The sequence below is a fragment of the Oncorhynchus nerka genome, linkage group LG5, assembly GCF_034236695.1.
Source record: "Oncorhynchus nerka isolate Pitt River linkage group LG5, Oner_Uvic_2.0, whole genome shotgun sequence".
NCBI lineage: Eukaryota > Metazoa > Chordata > Actinopteri > Salmoniformes > Salmonidae > Oncorhynchus > Oncorhynchus nerka.
Window position 1 is genome coordinate 59,469,884 of NC_088400.1, and position 24,489 is coordinate 59,494,372.

At 41.1% G+C, this 24,489-nt stretch overlaps 1 protein-coding gene across 1 annotated transcript; it reads left to right on the forward strand.

The window, feature by feature from the left end:
• Positions 1 to 20,640: 20,640 nt before the first annotated feature.
• On the forward strand, positions 20,641 to 24,265 carry LOC115129740 (SLIT and NTRK-like protein 5). The gene has a single exon (XM_029660409.2). The coding sequence runs from the start codon at positions 20,693 to 20,695 to the stop codon at positions 23,294 to 23,296; it is 2,604 nt and encodes an 867-aa protein (XP_029516269.1). The 5' UTR covers positions 20,641 to 20,692; the 3' UTR covers positions 23,297 to 24,265.
• Positions 24,266 to 24,489: the final 224 nt, after the last annotated feature.

A 24,489-nucleotide genomic window follows, 5' to 3' on the forward strand; every position in this document is an offset into this window, starting at 1 on the left:
GTTTAAGTCTGACACGTTGAGACGTGTCACATTTGAATGTTTAAAGTGCATCAAACGTGGCCTTCCTCTGGAATAACAATAACCCTCGGTCCCGAACAAGCATTAAGTTCCCTCACTCTCATTCCCTCCGTTCTTCAAAAGAAATTCACAGGAATCTTGACAACTGCCCCAAACACACGTCATCACATCTCTGGAGCAGAGAGCACATATTTCTTTGCTTGACTATATGGCTTTCTTTCTCCTCCGCCTTTGAATAGTTTGCCAGGGCCTCTGAATGGAAAATTAACACTTCTAATTCTTCAGTGGTGATGCTGTAGGCTCTTCTTCTCATAGAGAATAAAGACGTCTGAAAAGCAGCAGCATTGCACATGGACCTTGATTGAATGATCTTGTACTTGTTAAAGTCCATAACTAGAGAAAGCTCTCAAAGGAGGGCAATCTAGAGTAAATGCTCACACTTAAATTGATGCTCCAGAACTTTTGTATCATTTCAGGCAGCGTTTTGAAAGGGGTGCTCACGAGCCAAGACGGGTCCCCCGTTTAATCAAAAGATAAACTGAATGGGATGTCACAATTCATATCTTCAATGGCCTGCGTCAAAATCGAATTAATTTAAGACCGAGTAACAAGATCTTTGATTGTCTTCCACTTGGCATTTCATGATTTCATTAGGGTTTGTTCAATGATAAAGGAGGAAAATCCTTCATACATTGATAATAGCCTTCTAACATAACATTTATAGATCAATCTTTATATTTTAATAACGCAAATTAATCATGACACTAAATATGATGCTATGATGCTTGATAATTTAGCAGCTTTTTTGAGGTGGCTATCATGTCACACAAGGGTACAGTTTGACATACTGTTTCGGAATAATGCATCTTTACCACCCTGCAACATAAGCTGTTCAGCTGTTTAGACCAAAAACCTGTCTCTTCCACCATTTCACTGGGGTAAACCACCATATTAGCCCCATATTCTCTAATCCTGGACTCGCACTCCACTCTTTCACTGCCCTCAGTGGGTTTTCCATCCCATGCAATCCTACTCTGGCTCACATAAGCCTCCGCAAACACTGAAGCGACTCGAAGCGGCCATCGTCAGGAGAATACCAACGCTGCTTAGAAGTGGAATTTGCGTGATCCTTTTTCCCAACATTGTTCCGGGGGTCAATTTGTGTCTGAACACACACTGTGTGACAGTAAATAATCAAACCGTGCTGCTCTTGGCATCCCAGAGTAGCGCTGCCCGGCGCCTCGCTTCCAGAATAAACAGCTGCTTTCTGCTGATTGTGCCTTGTCAAAGGGACTCAAAGCTTCATATATTGTCTATGGTGCGTCCAAACTGACAATATCCCCAGTTGACTTACTGTGCATTGTTTTTTTTGCTTCTCTGGAGCAGAGAAGAGCGTATTTTCAATCAATTCATAATGTGAGCATTGAGTGAACATCCCCAAATGAGTGATGGGTGAACGGTGTTTATTGATGGTATCTGAAATTGTCATTCAATAGTGAACTCAGAAAGTTGTCACTCGAAAGGGGAGTTGAAATGCATATGCGCTCATGCAGTTATGACCTAATGGTATTATTGCAAATGTAATGAGATTAAATCCAAATTGTTATGCCAACAATGAAGTTGCATACACCACATTCTAGCAAACATTCCATTGGACTGTTTTGGAGATGGAAACATTTTCATCAGGCTTGTGACTATAATGATGACTATAATAATGACTACGGTTACAATAGTATTTTTTCAAAAAGAAAAGATGACATTCGTCAGCATCGTTTGAGATATTTACCAAGGGGTCCCCGAAATGTTCTTATATTTTTTCTTCCTTTCCACATGCCAAACCGCCTGACTCTCAAAGGCAAAACATGAATAGAAATCTATTCTTCAGATTGCTGTCTGAACGGATTTACTTGTCAGAAGACCTATGAAACAGATGACCCTTCGTTTTCATGAATCGCACTTGGAAAGTGAGCTGAGGAGAAGAGTAATGTTATGCTAATAGAGTCCCCTGTGACACGGATCATGAGGGCCCCACAATCAATGTAAAGAACAATACAGGAGTGACTCATCACTAAACCCCACTCTTCCACCATTTTTTAAAGATGGGCTAAATATAATTGGCTGTCTATTCAAATCGGTTTCTGTGAAGCGCCATGACACGTTTTGACAAAACTGTATTTATAATCAATCAGATCTGTCAAGTAAAGATGTCAAGCAATGTTCCTTTAAAAAAATTATCCAACACTGAGCAAATTGCAGGTCTGCTGAGCTCAAACCTAAACATTGTGAAAATTCTGTCTAACTTCCAGCGAGGATGTACCCGCTTTAAGTTACAGTTTCAGACAGTGGTCAAGTAGGCTACTCTGGATATTTGATCCTAACGTAGACCTACCACTCACTGCCAAATAATGGTGAAAATGCATCCCATAACATTTGAACATGGAAATAGAAGCCATGTGTGGTGTTCAATGTAGACTTTTGAATAACAAAACTTGCAGGGCTTGACATTAACCTGTTTATCCACTTGTACTTCAGACAATGTGACTGACAATGTTGTTGTTTGATGCAAGAATCCACTTTACAAAATAAATTGGATTATTATTCCCATGCCATTATTACAGAGAATCAGACAAATATGCTACCCTCTGCCTATTGGCTACTTAGCTTATTCAAGCCTGTCGCAAAATACACCACTGCCCCTTTAAGACAAAAAAAAACTCTTTACCCGACTTGCTTTTCAAAGACGTCTAGAAATGTACAAATGTTGTGGTCTTGTCAGAAACAATCACTCCCCCATTGCTGACAACAAATGATCTATAACTGGGCTAACAACTCACTAACTACCCAAGGATATGAACAAATGTGTACACGTGGCTACAAGCAGCTCTCGCTTTGATCTCTAAACAAGCTCATCTACTCACAACTGCTCATGCTGTAAACACAGTCCAGTTCAAAGTGAATGGCACAGATCCATACATGGCAATGGTCTATTTGCATATAGGCCTACTGCAGCTATGATTGGTTATGCCGCATCGGTTTGTGTAGAATACGGGCTGAAAGCCAATTTATACTCGACCTGAAAATGTAGTCAGAGGCTCCATATGGAGGGTGTGATGCAATTGCGGAGCCTCCAGAGGCATGCATAGGCCAAATTGAGCTCCGTACCGCATCGCAGTGCGCCTCCCATATATTGTAACAATGCGGAGTGATCCTTATAGCTCCGCATTGACATGATTGTTTGATGGTAGGTAAGGGCAGGAGGTCCTCTATAAACTCAAACTCACTTCCTTGACAATTTCCTTCACAACAGCTCTACTCAACAGCTCTGCGCTACTCCGCGAAGTAGCGAATGAAGAGGCCGTATCTCTGTAAATGCTGCATGGCCAATACAAAATCCTGATTGACCATGCAGCGCCTTTAAGTGGTGCATAGTTCCTTTTGTTTCCATATGTTGCATTGAAAGTGGCTTACATTGTGTTGATTCGATCACAATACCCACAGTAAAGGGAAACGTTGATAGTGTTAACTAAGGGGAGAAACTTTAGAAAGTGAGGTTCTTTGCGTGTGCTAACATTAGTTTTGCGCTGCAGTCCCGGGAGACTGCTCAGGCGCACAGCTTAGAGGGAACATTGGTGTCAAGGCCCCGCGACTCAGGATGGTTATGCACGGCACCCAACTCAACTGTACAACTTGATGTACATTCATATCATAGCCCAAGAGCATCTCATTAAGCAATGATGGGCATTAACATGGAGTTGGTCCCCCCTTTGCTGCTATAATAGCCTCCACTCTTCTGAGAAGGCTTCCCACTAGATGTTGGGACATTGCCGGCTGGGACATGCTTCCATTCAGCCACAAGAGCATTAGTGAGGTCGGGCATTGATGTTGGGAGATTAGGCATGGGCTGCAGTCGGCATTCAAATTCATCCCAAAGGTGTTCGATGGGGCTGAGGTCAGGGCTCTGTGAAGGCCAGTCAAATTCTTCCACACCGATCTTGAGAAACCGCTTCTGTATGGACCTCGCTACTCGATTCAGCAATCGGCAGTCACAATGTGTGAGCTTGTGTGGCCTACCACTTCGCAGCCGAACCGTTGTTGCTCCTAGACATTTCCACTTCACAGTAACAGCACTTAAAGTTGACCGGATCAGCTCCAGCAAAGCAGAAATTTGACGAACTCACTTGTTGAAAAGGTGACACTGTGGTCTTCAGTATGGGCCATTCTACTGCCAATGTTTGTCTATGGAGATTGCATGGTGGTGTTCTCAACTTTATACACCTGTCAGCATCGGATGTGGCTGAAATAGCCAAATCCACTAATTTGAAGGGGTGTTCACATACTTTTGGCCATATAGTGTATTTGATAATATACAGATTATTCATTTCTCAGTGTATAAGACAATGGTTCATCTCCACACAACACTGCACATTTAACACATCTGCCTTGGCCTCTTTTATTTGAGTCAGACACCCATCCATGCACCTCACACAGTCCAGTAGGGGTCAGAGACAACTGGGTCCAGTAGGGAATCCACCCAGGGAATCCCTGGTCACTAGCTATCAAATCAAATCAAATTGTATTGGTCACATACACATGGTTAGCAGATGTTAATGTGAATGCAGCTAAATGCTTGTGCTTCTAGTTCCGATAGTGCAGTAATATCTAACAAGTAATCTAACAATTCCCCAACAACTGACTAATACACACAATGAGAATGAGTGAATGAGAATATGTACATATACACTACCGTTCAAAAGTTTGGGGTCACTTAGAATGACCTTTTTTTCCGTGAAAACAGACATGAAATTACTTTCAAAATGTGTAGGAAATATAGTCAAGATATTGACAAGGTTATAAATAAGGATTTTTTAATTGGGTCCTTCAAACTTTGCTTTCGTCAAAGAATCCTCCACTTGCAACAATTACAGCCTTGCAGACCTTTGGCATTCCAGTTGTTCATTTGTTGAGGTAATCTGAAGAGATTTCACCCCATGCTTCCTGAAGCACGTCCTACAAGTAGGATTGACTTGATGGTCACTTCTTATGTCCATACGGTCAAGCTGCTCCCACAACAGCGCAATAGGGTTGAGATCTGGTGACTTTGCTGGCAACTCCATAAATAGTCATTGCATAGTTTGGAGCTGTGCTTTGGGTCATTTTAATTGGCTCAAATTAAGCGCTGTCCACAGGGTATGGCATGGCGTTGCAAAATGGAGTGATAGCCTTCCTTCTTCAAGATCCTTTTTAATCTGTACAAATCTCCCGCTTTGACACCACCAAAGCATCCCAGACCATCACATTGTCTCCACCATGCTTGACAGATGGCGTCAAGCACTCCTCCAGCATCGTTTCACTTTTTTCTGTGTCTCACGAATGTTCTTCTTTGTGATCCGAACACCTCAAACTTAGATTAGTCTGTCCATAACATTTTTTTTCCAATCTTCCTCTGTCCAGTATCTGTGTTCTTTTGCCCATCTTAATCTTTTATTTTTATTGGCCAGTCTAAGATATGGCTTTTTCTTTGCAACTCTGCCTAGAAGGCCAGCATCCCAGTCACCTCTTCATTGTTGAAGTTAAGACTGGTGGTTTTGTGGGGACTATTTAATAAAGCTGCCAGTTGAGGACTTGTGACTTGTGAGGCAAAAACAAGGACATTTCAAAGTGACCCCAAACTTTTGAACAGTAGTGTATTTGGTTTTGTCAAGTACTGGAAGAACATTTTAATCTGGAATTGAGGTCAGTTTGAAACACCACTTTTGCACAGTATTACCCTATATCACTTGACCTTTTGAAGGATATGGTTTTTGCTGAAGCCAATTGGGAGAACATCACACTTTGCATATGTTGACAAAGTAATGGTCCAGTTTGTTGATTAGTTCCCTATGCACCTGTCATTAATCAGAATGATTTTCTAGTTATTACATGAATATCAGAGGACCATAAAATGCGTCTGTTGTTTTGCATACTCTCCTCATTTCTCGAGTACCGTGGATTGTATATTGATGGCACTTTTATTGATAAATGAATTCAACATTTGTTAATGAATGTATTCTCGTCCCATGACTTGTCATTGTGAGGGTGCAGCATGAAATGATTTCCCTTGGGAGCTTTCCTCATCAATACACTCTACTAAATACCAATGCCCTCCGTTGAGATTCGGGATGGGTGTTAAAACAACTATAAATGTATTATTTTTATGAAAATCAATGTTTATTTAGCAGCTTCATGAGTTCACAGAAGCCTATTGCGATCATAGGCCCTAGTTCTTTGAATCTAAAAATGTCTTATTGAGCAATGGCCTTTGTTCATATGATTAAACCATGCAGTATGGTACAGAACACGTTTCTGTTCATTCAGAAAAACGTTATTTTTCATGGTCAGTGTGCTTAGTTGATTCTATTGTTTTCTATTGTGATGTTCTGAAACGTACTAGAACATGGAACGTACTGAAGAATAGTGTAGAAAAGGCACCATTGACATTCGAAGGAGCATTTGAGAGGACTCTAATATAGTCAAGACTCCTTTCGGCCCCTATACCTTCCCAGCATGAATCAAATCACTGCTACGGAAATCAATGATCCAGACATAAAAAGGCAGCTAGTGCAAAGAATTGGAACGTCATTGGGTTCAACAACCTTTTTCCATTTCAAATACCTTTGGATTCTATGATGTCCCTGTTCATTCTGCTGTGGCATTCTGTGGTGCGCTGTGTGTGTTTGATGGTGCCACATGTCAGCTATGTAAAGACATGGGTATAGTGTCGTTGTGTCTGTTTTTGCTCCGGACGGGCATTTTTCATGCTTCTTAGGCTCCTGGCAAGTGGAAATAGTTTTGTGAAACTCAACTACTGAATTCGTAACATCAGCTGCAGTGGGGAGAAATAGCTGAAGATGTTGTGACAGAACTCTGGCTATGATGTAATTCATTGGTTTACTCGGATCCCCATTAGGTAATTTTGCTTTTTGCTTGAGTATTTGAAGATGGAAGAGAGTACCATGTGATCATGGCTCTGTATGATACTGTGCATTGCCAAGAATTCATTTTTGGACTTGGGGACTAAGAAGAGACGCCTGGTGGCATGTCTTGTGGAGTATGTATTGGTGTCTGAACCGAATGTTATTTGATTATGCAGACAATCTTGAATTTCCATTACGTTAATATTTCTCATAAAAATTATAAGAGAAGCAGTTGATCTCTCGTCAACCCTCAACCAGTTCTGTATGTGCAGTTAAGGGCAAGGGGTGCTGATCTGTTTTGAGCCAGCTTCAACTTTGCTATGTCTTTCTTTGCTGCACTTGACCATATTACCGGACAGAAATCAAGATGAGACCGAGACCAGCGCCTGAACAACTAGTGCAGTTGATTTTTTTGTGTGTCAAAAACACAGAACATCATTTGGGTGACTGACACTACCAGTTGTAGGTTAACTAAAAGGAGTCTATCTAAGGAGTTACATTTGTATTAGTGTCTAGATGTGTGTATTTTTAGTGCAGAGAGAAAAGGGAAGAGACAACTAGACATGCATGACAATTGATATGTACATGGTAATATTATCATCCATATTTCCACATACTGTAATTATCTTGACTATTTAAATAGAGGGCAAATGGTTCCTCTTGTGACTTAGAAATCCATTATTGCCTGGCTAATTGGCTAGGCAGGCTTTTCCCCCTCATTCATTCCCTCACTCACAGATTGAAATCCAACAGTGATTCTAATTTAGACTAGAACATTGCACAGTAAAATTAATTTCCAATCCCAAACGAGAGAAAAGTTTGTTTGAACAATAGCCCTCACGCTGTGTGTCTGACATGTGACTTGCAGATGAGCTTTACATTTTTTTGCACATATGTGATGTTTGAAATTCTGTAGGTTATCCCCCCAATTTTGTCCCAAATTCATAAAGTACAGACAGTCGTTTTATTATCAACATACATTGTACTAAATATGAGAGTAGTGTTCAGTAGAGGAACTGGATGGGAGTAATGTTCATACCTCAACAATGTCACAGTTTCTGTTTTCTGATTTCCCCATTATCTTGTTTTACCCTTAATTAATAACTACCAGCCTTGGCTACTGTGCAAACGTAGAACTGCCGAGCAGCAAACTGTATGGTGTACTGAGGGTGAGTATGCATCAGGCTTCCACTCCTGTCTGGTTTTTGAAATTGCGGACAAAGTGGCCCAACATTTGAAAACCGGCTTAGCCATCCATTCTCTGCAATACATAACATTGACCTTTTGAATGTAGGCCACCACGGAATTTTACTAACCATGCTCCACTTCAGCTTAGTGTTTTCAAATTTGCCTTTCAACTGGCCAGGCAATGTGGAGTGGTGCTTCAAAATGCCTTATGATCTGAATTTCTGCTATGAGAGTGGCTGATAGTTAAGGATTTAGAGGAAGATACACTAGCCAGACAAATTCACCATTTGATATGTACACATGTAATGCAATTGCTCTTAACATCTTACATTTCTTATCCTATCACCTGATGACTAATGGGTCAAAGTCAGAGATTAAAATGACATTTTTATCTATGCTTTAAATATGGGTAGTGGTGATGATACCTCACAGATGGCTGAAGACCTTAAGTGCTGTTAACCCACACCGAAGACTAATAAACTCAGCAAAAAAAGAAACAGCCCCTTTTCAGGACCCTGTCTTTCAAAGATCATTCGTAAAATCAAAATAACTTCACAGATATTTAATGTAAAGGGTTTAAACACTGTTTCCCATGCTTGTTCAATAAACCATCATTTTTAAATAAACATGCACCTGCGGAATGGTTGTTAACACACTAAAAGCTTACATACGGTAGGCAATTAAGGTCACAGTTATGAAAACTTAGGACACTAAAGAGGCCTTTCTACTGACTCCAAAACACCAAAAGAAAGATGTCCAGGGTCCCTGCTCAACTGTGTGAATGTGCTTTAGGCATGATGCAAAGAGGTATGAGGACTGCAGAAGTGGCCAGGGCAATAAATTGCAATGTCCGTACTGTGAGATGCCTAAGACAGCACTACGTGGAGACAGGACGGACAGCTGATCATCCTCGCAGTGGCAGACCACGTGTAACAACACCTGCACATGATCGATAAATCCGAACATCACACCTGCGGGACAGGTACAGGATGGCAACAGCAACTGCCCGAGTTACACCAGGAACGCACAATCCCTCATCAGTGCTCAGACTGTCTGCAATAGGCTGAGAGAGGCTGGACTGAGGGCTTGTAGGCCTGTTGTAAGGCAGGTCCTCACCAGACATCACCGGAAACAACATCGCCTATGGGCACAAACCCACCATCACTGGACCAGACAGGACTGGCAAAAAGTGTTCTTCATAGACGGGTCGCGGTTTTGTCTCACCAGGGGTGATGGTCGGATTTACGTTTATCATCGAAGGAATGAGCGTTACACCGAGGCCTGTACTCTGGAGCGGGATTGATTTGGAGGTGGAGGGTCCGTCATGGTCTGGCACGGTGTGTCACGGACTGAGCTTGTTGTCATTGCAGGCGATCTCTATGCTGTGCATTACAGGGAAGATATCCTCCTCCCTCATGTGGTACCTGCAGGCTCATCCTGACATGACCCTCCAGCATGACAATGCCACCAGCCATACTGCTCGTTCTGTGTGTGATTTCCTCCAAGACAGGAATGTCAGTGTTCTGCCATGTCCAGCGAAGAGCCCGGATCTCAATCCCATTCAGCACGTCTGGGACCTGTTGGATCGGAGGGTGAGGGCTAGGGCCATTCCCCCCAGAAATATCTGGGAACTTGCAGGTGCCTTGGAGGAAGAGTGGGGTAACATCTCACAGCAAGAACTGGAAAGAGGAAGAGATGCGCTGTAGTACTTACTGCAACTTGTGCCCACACCAGATACTGACTGTTACTTTTGATTTTGACCCCCCTTTTGTTCAGGGACACATTATTCAATTTCTGTTAGTCACATGTCTGTGGAACTTGTTCAGTTTATGTCTCAGTTCTTGAATCGTGTTATGTTCTTACAAATATTTACACATGTTAAGTTTGTTGAAAATAAACGCAGTTGACAGTGAGAGGACGTTTCTTTTTTTGCTGAGTTTATATTGACACATATTTCAAATACATACTGTATATGTAATATAGTGTACGTACTAATATTTGAAATAAATATATCTAAATATATTTATTCCTCATATATGTGACCTGTTTCAGGAAACTAGGCTTATGTCGCGGGTCGCTACTTCACAGGAGAGCCATTTGAATGTAACCTTTTTTTTTTATCAAAATGTATTTTTTTCTCTCACAAATGCCTTCTCAAACATGTGAACTTTCATGTGCCTTCATAACAAACGTGAATGCCATCTGTAAATACTAATCAAATTGTTAACTTACGAGCCTATAGTTGGTTTAGGCATAGAAAAAGTGAGCAATCTTCCCGCTAGCCATGATTGGGTGAGATAATGACATGCCGAGAGACGAGTTTGGATTGGTATGCCGTATAGCACGCTTCTGTCTATTTGAGCTGGTCAGTCTCTCTAGGTGCAGCTTTTTTAAATGGATTGTGTAGTAAAACTGCATAAGTGTTGCTCTCCACTTTCTGGAGGACTGAGTTTTGAAATCAGTGGAATTCGAGAATGAAGCTAAGGAAATTAAGAAAAGACCTGTCTCCGGATTACATCTTCAAACCATGGCATCCGACAGGAGACGTGTCCATCCATGAATGATGTATACAGGTAAGATAGTCTAGCTAGCTACATTTTCAGATTTGACAGTTTATAACTTTGACAGAAAGTGGTTCATTTCAAGTTAAAGTGTACTATTAGCTAGCTAGCTAAAGTTAGCTAGCTGGCTCGCTAGCTAACGTTACATGTATGTCTTGTTATTCATATATCAGAGCCATTTGCTTGACTAGCTATAGCCTATTTTAAGCTAGCTAACATTGAACCAGGTTGGTTAGCTATCTGCAGATTCATGCAGGGTAGTAATGTCATGAGTTGGGATTATGGTAAATTTTTTAACCTAGCTAGCTAATGTTAGCTGGCTGACTCGCTAGCTAACGTTACATGTATGATCTTATTATTCATATCTCAGAGCCATTTGCTTGGCTAGCTATTGCTTAATGTTAGCAAGATAACATTGAACCTGGTTGGTTAGCTACCTGCAGATTCATGCAGGATAGTAACGTCATGAGTTAGGATTATGGTTCATTATTTACCTAGCTAGCTAGCTACATGTCAACTACAGGTTAAGCTCCAATGTCAATTCTCAGACTCACAAGTTGCAATTACCCTGTGTATAATGCAGAGACATAGAGTCAGTAAAACAATTCCACACAAGATGAAGAATAAGAGGTTAATATTCAGGAGCTAACTAGCTAAATTATACAAAATACTAACTGATATTGGCTGTTGAGGCTCCACACCAGAATTATCCATTGCAGGGAAAAATATATATATTTTTTAGCTAGAAATAATCTAACTAGCTAGCCATTGCTTGGTAAGCAACATTTTACATTAACTAGCTAGCTTTGGCAATTAGATTATATCTAGCACATACCTGTAATGTAGCTACACAACATACTAACTATCCGAAGAATTCTTACCTTGGTCAGTCACACTGCATGTTGTGTGGGCAAGCTAAGGGAGCTGGCTAGCTACAGTAAGTAGTTGTGTTAGCTAGCTCAGTGAAAACGCTTTCTTTCAGGCAGTTTGACCCGCTAGCTTAAAAAGTATATTTTAAATCATTGTTATGAATATATCATGAAATAAAATGCTATTATCAGTAAGATTGATTTTGGGTGCTAACAGGTGAAATGCCTAAATTGCAACTGCTCTGGATCATTTCAAATTGGGATTGACAGCTCGGGAGCAATATGTTCTAGGTTAATGTGTCTCCTTTCGAAATTAACATAGCTAATCTTACATTGTTTCATAATTGGCAAGTAGCCTCAATAGCTGAATAGTTACATTTTTAACTTTTGCATGCAATCCCCATTTTGGAAACCTAAAGCCAAGGAACCAGATGTCAATAGACTCAACATTACAATTCAGCATGATACATGTGGTGCAAAAACATATTTCATTTACATAGATTTTAAAATATATTTACATACATATTCTATGATGTGCTCAAGTTATATATTTCATGAATATGTTTTGAACATACATGTAATACTGTATATTTTATGATATATGAGTTTTCCGTATGGGCGCTCAGACCTGAAACTCTATCCCAATACCCAAGTCTCAGCAAGTCAACTCTATAAGTTTCTATTTCTGAAAATGTCAACATTGTAAACATGGGAGATTTCTATGTCCAAAGTTATGGTGAAAATATGTTGTTTGTATTGTATTGTTTTGTGTCTTTTTTTTAACCTAGGGCCTACTGTAACTGATTGGTGAACTTTTTTCCGGTTCGCCGCTTTGTTACTCTGCATGAGAGCTCATAATTCAATTCATTCACTCGTTCATACTGTTGATACTGTGGATGCACTTATCGCTGTCGTCAGCAGCTCTCTTCATTATAGCCCCAGGTAAGTTGGCATCTTACCGATTCAACATTTTTTAAATTACCTTCCCCTAGGAACCTGGGAGGGATAAAAACAAAGGAAAGCCCCCCACGAAACCTCCCTGCTCTTTGGTGATCAATCTTAGCTGTCTGAAGAGGCAATGCAGTCATTCTTCAATGTGAATCCACTCCAGAGCTATACATCTTCTCAGGCCTGATAAATGCTGAGGGTTAGATTTGATGCTTTTGATTAACGTCCGGGCATTGACAGCTAGTATCGCGCAGGAAGTAAATGTGGCAAATTAACTGCCAGAAAAATTAAAACAGAGAATAAAAGAAGTGATCTACACATTCCAGGAGCTAACTTTATTGATGTGATGTACAGTGCCTTCACAAAGTATTCACACCCCTTGACTTATTCCACAGTTTGTTGTGTTACAGCCTGACTTTGAAATCGCTGCCAGCCAGCATTACAGCTGTGAATCTTTCTGGATAAGTCTCTAAAAGCTTTTCATACCTGGATTATACAATATTTGCACGTACATTTTTGTTTTATTCTTCAAGCTCTGTCGGGTTGGTTGATGATCATTGATAAACAGCCATTTTCATGTCTTGCCATAGATTTTCAAGCTGATTTAAGATAATTGTATGTGTGGGGTACAGAGATCAGGTAGGCATTAAAAAATCATGTTAAATGCTATCATTGCACACATAGTGAGCCCATGCAATTTATTATGTGACTTGTTAAGCACATCTTTACTCCTGAACCTATTTAGGCTTGCCATCACAAAGGTGTTGAATACTTATTGACTCCAAACACCTTCATTTTTAAATAATATGTACAAATTTCTAAAAACATAATTCCAATTTGACATTACGGGTTATTGTGTATAGGCAAGTGACACACAATCTCAATGTAATCCATTTCAATTTAGGCTGTAAAACAACAGAATGTGGAATAAATCAAGGGTTGTGAATGCTTCTGAAGGCACTGTGTTTGCAACTGTTGAAATAAAATGAATGGTACCATTCCACTGTTAAGAAACCAAAGTCAAATAAAGACATACACTAATTTGTGGTGCATCTAGATGATCAATTACTTCTCTTTCCCCTAATCAATTTCATTTGTTTTAATTGCTTTGCACTTATTGCACCAAAATATATTAATGTCATCAGAAAATATGATGTCAGGTTCATATATGTTATTGTGGGGAAAATGAAACGCTATTGTGATACTTCACAAAGGCAGCTGCATGTAACATGTACCAGTCAAGAGAAGTTGGTGTTTTGATCAATGTGCTTCAATAAATGATCCTGTGAGGGTGTCCTCATAATCACAGTGGTTGCAATTGCAAACATCAACATTTGTGCTGATCATCTTCTGATAGGGTTGAAAACACATGACATGAATCAAAATACATTTTTGCAATGCTATTAATAGCGCCATTCAACATACGGTCACGAAAAAAAAGTAATAATAAAAATGGAAGTGTTCCTTTCAAGACTCCAGGGCCCTATTCCAGAAGGGGTGCATGTGAGCCTTTTTATAGCGGCCCAAAATCAAGGCAGCATTTTAGAGAACAGAAGGGCCCGAAACTCAGTGTATCTGTCGATATGTCATAGCCGTCACGGAAGGTGAATCATAGCCAAGCGTCCACAGGCTAACGGTAGAGGCCCTGTCATGGGCTGAAACGATGTAACCTAGGCTGTTGACAGTTTTTTGGGGAGTGACACAAAATCTAAACATTTTACTGCCAGCACCCTCAGCAAAAGCTGCATGTTGTTGTTGTTGTTGTTGTGTGTGTGTGTGTGTGTGTGTGTGTGTGTGTGTGTGTGTGTGTGTGTGTGTGTGTGTGTTATTAGCCAATAGTGAGGTATACTCACCTAAGGGACCTTACATATGTGTGGGGTACTGAGATCCGGTAGGCATTCAAAAATCATGTTAAACACTATCATTGCGCACATGTGACTTGTTAAGCAACAATGTGCTCAACTTATTGAGGCTTGCCACAACAAAAGGGTTGAATACTTATTTGACTCAAGACATTTCAGCTTTTCATTTTGAATGAATTTGTACACATTTCTAAAAAACACAATGCCAATTTGACATTCTTGGTTACTGTGTGTAAACCAGTGACTCAAAATCTAGATGTAATCCATTTTTTAATTCAGGCTGCAGCACAACAGCATGTGAAAAAAGTCAAGGGTTGTGAATAATTCCTGTATTTGCCACTGTTGAAGGAAAATGGATGGCGCCATTCCACTGTTGAGAAAACAAAGTCACGTAAGTAAGGTATTCACTCTTAATTGTGGTGCATCTAGATGATCAATCACTCTAAGCAATCCAGCTAACCCATCAATCAAATAACCAGTTAACCAAAATAGTGTTTTTTCCAGAAATTGGTAACGATTATTGAGCTGGAATTACTGTTTGTTATTCGAGAGGTGCCCTGCAATTGAATCAAATGAATGTGCAGTTGCTGAAACAGTTTCGTCCCAACCCACATATCCTATTTATGAATTCACCACCACGTCTCTTCGTTATCTCTTTAAACATGACATCCACATGACATTGACATTCGATGTATTTACATGAAGTACATTGTCAACATTGTCTTGAGAAATGGAGAACTATCTTTTAATATAAATCCGTTCGATTGAATGTTAGTATTCTGGTCCCAAAAGGATAACTCAAGGACAACACTGATAAGAGTCCTATATCTTTTTTTACTTCTTCTATGAGCATCACAAATCTTGGCTCAGACTGACTAGGTGCTAAACCTGTCAATGCAAACGGTAATGTGTGACATAGAAACACAGCACATACTGTATAATGTTCTGAGATAATCCCACATACCATTAAGCACAAGCCTTGAGCACATCATCTGATCTCATTAAGCATAGGCATTGGGCTCAATACTTTGTAGCATCACATCCCAATGACATCAGATCTTTACTCCTTGATTGGGTATGATAGTGTGTGCATAGCACAGGAGGTTGGTGGCACCTTCATTGGGGGAGGACGGGCTCGTGGTAATGTCTGGAGCAGAATAGGTGGAATGGTATATAACACATGGTTTCTATTTGTTTAATGTCATTCCATTTGCACCGTTCCAGCCATTATTATGAGCCGTCCTCCCCTCAGCAGCCTCCACTGGCATAGTCATTATTTAGTAGGTGATCATTAGGATGAGCTTTCCAGGTGAAGCTTATACAGTAGGCACCTACAGTAATTCTACAAACTGTAAGCACACTCAGTTCATGTTGACCAAGCAGCCGTATGTGCTCCCATTTCCAATCTGTAGTGCCCTGTGTGTATAATTATTCATATTTTTGGTCTGGTAACAGGCAGGTTGGCATAGATGCATATGCTGTAGAGTAGATACAAAGGTCTACACACACACACACACACACACACACACACACACACACACACACACACACACACACACACACACACACACACACACACACACACACACACACACTGATTTGAATAATGCTGCTACTGTTTCTTTTAAAATGATCGCATGTACACATATCTATCCCTCGCTCTCTCTCACTCTCTATCTTACTCTTTCTCTCCTTTCTCTCTCCCTCTCTCTCTTACGTGCACATACACACACACAAACACACACCACTTGTATCTCCTCCATCAGAGGAAACCGATAATCATGTCAGGTAATTCAAAAGAATGGCTGCTATTTTGATGTCATGATTCTTCTCAGGGGAGCCAGCCAAAGTGCCTTCCATTGGGAAGACACCACTGGCACCGTGCCACGCTATCACGACAACGACTTCTTTAACTGGATTTCCAACTGAGCGCCAGCGATTGTGAGATGTGTCCTTCACAACGGGCAACTTACTGTTAACGTATTCTTAATGTGATTAGCCAGCCAGAAACTCTCAGATAATTTAATGCATCTCCACGGCTAATTTGGATGCCGCCTATATGACACATCAGCTTACCGTTGTGTTTGGTCACTAAGGAGGGTATAGGAGTTGACTTATGGATACGTAATACAATGTAGACTAAAGGGAAGATCTGTTTGTACATGCCAGCCCCCTCCATAAGCTAGATTTAATTATATGTATACATTGCTTGCTCAATGGCTCTCAAGGTCTAATTGGACTTTATCCCTGGCAGAGCTAACATACATGGGGTTGCAAAGACTTATTCAAACTTAATTTGCCAATCGCCTGTCTTTGTTAGCCAATGGACAGATAAACCACAAACTTGACTGTTGTATAGGCACCAGGCAAAAAGTTGATGAATTCTAACAGTTCAGATTCGAATAGCTTATATCCACGAAGGACTTACCCTAGTGTTTTACCAAAAGGGCTCAGACTTTTGTGTTGCCACCTCCACAGCCTGGTCCCAGTGTCTCACTGCGCCATGGTCTCCGTGGACCTGCTCTAACTTGTGGCCAAGTCCAGGCCATTGGTACTTTTCAGCTTTCATTTATATAGCAATGGTTAACTGTGCACATGGGTTAACACCATCTAGGGTTAACACCTTCTCACAAAGCAACTGTCTTGTTGATGCAGATGTTGTTGATTCTGCTCTACACAAGTCCTCGGTGTCAAGTCCTCAGTGTCAAGACCTCAGTGTCAAGTCCTCAGTGTCAAGTCCTCAGTGTCAAGTCCTCAGTGTCAAGACCTCCGTGTCAAGTCCTCAGTGTCAAGTCCTCAGTGTCAAGTCCTCAGTGTCAAGTCCTTAGTGTCAAGTCCTCAGTGTCAGCCCTAACTAACTGGAAACACAGTCCCCCCCCCCAAAAAAAAAAACTAACAATAGAGCTAACATGAATATGATCACTTGCAAACCACTGGTGCTGTAATGGAAAAACCCAGTTTACCAGACCCAGATTTAGCCTAGTCTTGGACTAAAATGTACTTTTCAGGGATAATCTCCATTAAACATGCTTCTTAGTCCAAGATTAGGCTTAATCTTTTTTTTTTCAGGAAATCAGCCCCAAATGTGTTGGTTGTTATAATTTTTGAATTAATTTAGAAAATACATGCAATTTAGAATTTTGTGCACAGATTTCCTGTATGTACAGTACATTTCCATGTCTTTAAACACTTACCCAAACCATATGGTTTAGGCATGCCTGAGATTTAAGTTAGGTGCAGGCAGTTAGCCCTACCAAAGAGAGTTTTAGCTACCCTCAACTACAACTAGGTTACACTGTATGTCTCATAGGCTGTGTTCTATGTCACTCTCTCTCTCTCACACACACACCCTCGGGCCATCCTACGACTCCACGCACACACTGGCCTTATATACATGCCACATGAACAGCACCTGTTGCCATGTTGTCAGAGTATTTTTTTCACTGGCAGCCCAATAAATAGAAATATAAATATCATATCAAATAATAAATATCATATCAAAATTGGCCTGTCTGTGTAAATGCAGCCGTATTATCTGGCAGTGTACCGTGCACCCTCAAAAAAGTATGTTTCATCGCATTGTACTGCCCTCTATAGGTCTCCCTCACTCCTTCGACCCCCCCCCCCCCCACGATGTACTACACAACAAATCGCATCTAAATATTGACAACATGCATGTTTTGCTCGTTATATACGTTAGAGGTGGGGATATTCATACATATTTCAGGATTATTTCAGCATCCAACGAATGAAAATTAATATTGACTTTACATATTGTGTATGCTGCGCCAGCCTTGATACACGTTCCACCAGTTGAAACATTGTCAGTACAAAAAACCGCATAACTGATTGCACAGAGACATAAGGAGGACATCATATTATTTCGTCAGACAATGTTGAATTAAAGTCAACTATCTAAGATGCGCATACATATTCAGTCCAATTGTGCGGTCAACGCTGAGAATTTTTGGGGGGATCTTGGGTAGATCTATTCACAACGCAATACAAGCCGTACCACTCACAAGATACAAAGGGATTCGTGCCTTTCCACGGATTCACCGGCGCTTGTGCTACAGAGGGAGATCTCCGTTGAAATGGATGTATCTGATGTTTTGCAGTTCGGTTTATTACCCCTTTTCCCATATGAAAGTATTACTTTTCCTTGATTCAAATCCACAATGAGAGACCAAGATTCGCTGTGAGAAATACAAGAACCCGTTTTTTTGTCGCGCTGTTTGTCACGTTGCAAGCGTGAATGAGACCGTTTGTGCAATTCATTGCCTGGTATGTGGAGCTAAAGACCGCCGTGGCTCTACTTTGAGGATTTTACAGCGGGGAAAAAGGAAGGAAAATCACAGATTCCACATTACCATAGGACAGGATGGTAAACAGCGGAAGGTAGTTGGAATGCTTTCGCATTGACAAGGTTCAACATGGTAAGGACATCGGATTTTCTGTCTGAGATGCATGGCTCTATTGCTCATTTCAGGGGAAGCTATTGCTTGAGTAGGGGAGCTGTCCATGGTCCTGAAAATTATTTTCCCACATACAGCTCTTTATCCACATACAGCAGTATTCAATTTGGTTGAATCTAAATAAAAACGATGAAAAGGGTGGATTTGATTAAAGTGGCAATAATATGCATCCGCGTTTACTGGTCGATATAATAAATTGACATAAATTGCATAACTTTTTGGGGGGCTACTCAGTGTCCTTCAATGTGATGAATGAATGCGCAATTCATGAAATCATTGCAATGCCTCATATTCGTTCAGTGTAGGCCTATTTTGATTAAATTAATTATTGGTAAATGGCCTACATAGGCTACAGACTAACTAAATATGCAATGCAATACACTCTTCATCGGTATAAATCAAATGTCCTTTCGTAAAAAAAAAGCATAGCCTATTAGCTTACCATAAACTCTATGATCATATTAGGATGACTACACCCACAACATCGGACCTCTAGGCCGATAGCGTTTTCTATTTTGTGGATTTTGTCACAGATATAACTTGAGTGTGTGTTTGTGTGTGTGTATGTGTGATTGTGTGAGTGGTGCGCGCGCGTTTGTGAGTGGGGTGGGGGGTGGGGGTGGGGGGCGAGTGAAAGGGAGAGAGAGATTATTTGAAGAAGAATTAAGAAATTCTTCAACTTCAACATATACCGGATGCGATATAAAACGTTTATTATAGTATGATTTATTCCACATCAAGATGTAAATTGTGCATGACATTCAGCAATGCTTGCAAATCCGTTTTTGCTTTTAATCAACTTGGGTCTCTTTTTTTCGCCGGAGGGATGAAGGGCTGTGACTATCCCTATGTAACAATCAGTATTTCTAACGCATGCATGATTGAGGATGAACACCTCCCATAACGACCACGACTAGACTATTTTTCATTTATTAACAAATATCTCCTGATATCTGATGATAATGATTGATACCCGGCGGTTTTTATACTATTCGCAAGTCGTCGGATATGCGGGGTGAGTAGAAGATTGGTCTTTCCATAGGGTTGCTCGTATACTATGTTTAAAATAGATCTTTAAATCTAAACTAACAATGGAATTTTGTTCCATTCCATCCATGAAATGTTTGTTTTAATCCTGGGTCCTGTCGATTAAACGTAGACATTGTATCAAGATTAACTCTTTGCTGGAATCTTCGGGGAATATAATTTGAAATGGCAATGGATTCTGTATAAATGTCGCAGATGGCTAGTCGGTTTAGTTTGCAAGCCATTTGAATGCATCGTTAGCTTTCAAAATCCCGCAACTCCAACCTAAAGCAGCTATAATCAACCTGCTTGTCCTATTTTCAAAGAAACACATGCATGGGCTGTACTCTTTTCCATGACATTCACCAACATGCACTGCATGTCATCAATATTTCGCATGGGGAGTTATTTCCTTTTCGGTATGTCTATACCATGTTGAGATATGATGCTGTAGCTGAATACATAATAATGGAACTGTACTGAATGTGGCATTTTAGCTGCAACAAATGTTTTTGGCATAACTATATTGTGTTTGCAACTCTCTCCAGAATTCTGCTCTTTCTTTTGCACGTAAACCTCCAAATATGTATATGCATTTAGTTATCTAAAATGCTTTACAAAGTGGAGTATGTCTCTATCCACAAGTGTATAGCTCTTTGTAACCACTGCATGCAGGGATGTTTCGCTTAACACAAGATGTTCATTAAACAGACAATGCCTGCCTTTCTCTTCTAGATGACACCCCATACTGGCACCATACTTCAGTGAGCTGGGGCACCTTCTCCCTTGAAAATGCATATCTGGATACTGAAAATAATCCTTCTGATCACAGCATCTCTGACTCTGGTCGAGATGTACGACAATTACGGGGAGATCTGTAGGAATCTATGTACATGCGAAGAGAAGGAAGGGATACTGACGGTAAGCTGTGAGAACAGAGGGATTGTCAGACTGACAGAAATAAGCCCGGTGCATTTTTCAATGTACCACCTTCTGCTGACAGGGAACCTCTTAAAGAAACTGTCCCTCAACGACTTTATCAACTACACTGGGGCGACCATATTGCATTTAGGCAACAATGCTATCGACGAAGTGGAAACGGGTGCTTTCAATGGACTCCAAGGATTAAAGAGATTGCACTTGAACAACAACAAGATAGACGTCCTAAGGGATGATACATTTGTCGGCCTGGAGAGTTTGGAATACCTTCAGATTGATTACAATTACATCACCAATATAGAGCCCAATGCCCTGAGTAAATTGCATCATCTCACAGTTCTCATTTTGAATGACAATTTGCTCTCTGCTCTGCCTACCAACATTTTCCGGAATGTTCCCTTAACACATCTGGACCTCAGGGGCAACCGGTTGAAAATGTTTCCTTACATTGGGCTCCTGGAGCACATGGACAAAGTGGTGGAATTACAACTGGAGGAGAACCCGTGGAATTGCTCATGTGAGCTCATCGCCCTGAAAGCTTGGCTGGAGAGCATATCATACACAGCTTTAGTGGGGGAGGTGGTCTGTGAGACGCCGTTCAGGCTGCATGGCAGAGACCTGGACGAGGTCTCCAAACAGGAGCTGTGCCCTCGCCGAGCAATCTCTGAATATGAAATGCGCCCCCCTCCCCCACTCAGCACCAATGGATATTTCCAAACCACTCCAGCTTCGGTGACGGCCTCAGCCACCTCATCGAATGCTTTCAAGGCGTCGTCAAGGCCTACCAAGGGCACCCGTCAATCAAACCGAACCAGGTCAAAGCCAACCTCCCGGATTCCGGCTAACCCTTACAACTATGGCCCCATCATTGCTTATCAGACCAAATCTCCTGTGCCTTTGGACTGTCCCACCACCTGTACGTGTAATCTGCAGATTGCTGATCTTGGACTAAATGTCAACTGCCAGGAGAGAAAGATTGAGAACATATCTGACCTGAAGCCCAAGCCATACAATCCCAAAAAAATGTACCTCACAGGGAATTACATTCCTGTGGTACGCAGATCGGATTTCTTGGAGGCTACCGGATTGGATTTGCTTCACCTAGGAAACAATAGGATATCCCTCATCCAAGACAGAGCTTTTGGGGATTTAACCAACCTGCGTAGGCTGTATTTAAATGGTAATCTAATCGACAGGCTTACAGCAGAGATGTTTTTTGGCCTGCAGAGTTTGCAGTATCTCTACTTAGAATACAACAAAATCCAAGAGATTGTAGGGGGCACTTTCCGGTTTGTGCCAAACCTTCAGCTGCTTTTCCTCAACAATAACCTTCTGAAAACCTTACCAGGGGGAATCTTTACTGGGCTGTCCCTCTCTAGACTTAATCTCCGCAGTAACCATTTCCAAAACCTGCCTGTAAGCGGTGTGTTAGATCAGTTAAAATTGCTGTTGCAGATAGATCTGATTGAGAACCCGTGGGATTGCTCATGTGACGTCGTCGGCATGAAGATATGGCTCGAACAGCTCAGTGCAGGCACCGTTGTTAATGAGGTTAAATGCGAGTCCCCCAAACGGCACAGCGGGATTGACATGCGTTCCATTCAGTCTGAACAGCTGTGTCCAGATTACTCTGACGTAGTCGTCTCAACAGCGCCCCCCTCTGACGAGCCTCTGCCGGACAGAGCCACCACCACAGAGACCTACCAGAGATCTAACCCCACTAGCAGCGTCGTCCCACTCTCTGTCCTCATCCTCAGCCTGCTGCTCGTGTTCATCATGTCCGTCTTTGTGGCGGCGGGGCTGTTTGTGGTCGTGGTGAAAAAGCGCAAAAAGTCCCAGAGCGACCGCACCAGCACCAATAACTCTGACGTGAGCTCGTTTAACTTGCAGTACAGCCTTTACAGTAACAACCGAACCGTCCCCAAAGTCAAAGCCCCCGCAGGACACGTGTATGAGTACATCCCTCACCCTATGGGCCACATGTGCAAAAATCCCATTTACAGGTCCAGGGAAGGCAACACAGTTGAGGATTACCGTGACCTCCATGAATTGAAGGTGACTTATAGAAGTGATGTGGATGAGGAGAGGAACAGCAACATGAGAAGTCCCACTTATAGCGTGAGCACTATTGAGCCTCGCGAGGACCCCTCCCCTGCACAGAATGCTGAGCAATTCTTCAGGGGCATCATAGAGGCGGACAACCAATCCCCCTCCGGTAACAGTCTAGAATACAAGTACACTGGCCCTGTCTCGTACACGTACAACCCAAACTTTGATGTTAGACGCCAGTTCTTACACCCAGAGAGGATACGAGAAACAGTGCTTTATGGCACAGCGCCGAGTACTGTTTACGTGGAGCCCAACAGAAATGAATATTTGGAACTAAAAGCGAAACTTCAAGTCGAGCCAGACTACCTCGAAGTTCTTGAGAAACAGACCACTTTCAGTCAGTTTTGAGCAACAGATTTGTCCATATATGAAGGATTTCCCCCCTTAAAAGTACTGGCTCAATATTGAGGGTGCCTTGGCACGACACATCAACAAAATAAGCATTAAACGGGGTGTGCCAAACTCTATTATTCTTATTTCTTAATTACATGACATCGCAGGAACTGAAAGTCTCTCTCTGAACCTAACTAGACGAACACACAAGTTGTTCTACTTAACTGGTGATTTAGAATCTATTTTTATATGGTGAAGATTGACTACACATATATGTAAGTGTACAGGTAACCTTACCCGACCACATTTTCAGGAATATAACCATACATATATTGTGAATCACAAAAATGTTTATAAATCACCTTCTGACGAAAGAACACTGTACGGCAGTGTCTCCATCAAACTGCGCAGGACAATTCTCTGCTTTAGTCTGTAAGTAAGTATTTATTGGAGTACTCTGCCATGTGTTTTCCAAACTTTTTGATTCTTCATCAATACTACCTGTGTCATAAATCCAGGATCCTCTGTAAACCTTTATGTTTTGTAGTTCCATATCATTTACTGTAGCTCGCATTGTAAAAGTGGCTTTTTGAACGTTTTTTTTTCAAAGGTGGCACACCCCCAATGTTAAAGAAAGACTGCGTCATTTACTGAAGATGAAAAAAAAGGTGTCCTTGTATGCTTTCTGCACTTTTTTGGAATTGTAAGGCAAGTGGGTCTTTTAAACAGCTATCATTAGGATGATTACTATTAAAAATGAATACGTGTGTTCATTCTTAATATGTATTCTTGGTATGTTATCAAATTCATGAATAATAATTGAAGTAAATAATTATGTTGTGTAATACGGATCTTTTAATGTAACACCTATTTTTATACAAGCATTCGCAATTCTCTTTCCCTCATCAATTTCATTTGTTTCAATTGCTTTGCACTTATTGCACTATATTGACCAAAATATGTTAATGTCATCAATAAATATGATGTCAGGTTCATATACGTTCTTGTGGGGTAAATTAAAGGCTATCGTTAGATACTTCACAGAGGCAGTGCCATTCAAGAGAAGTTGGTCTTTCAACGAGGTTTTGATCAATATGCTTAAATCAATGATCCTGTGTGGGTGCCCTCATAATCATAGTGGTTCCAACTGTAAGCATCAACATTTGTGCTGATCATCTTCTGATAGGGTTAAAAACACTGTACATCAC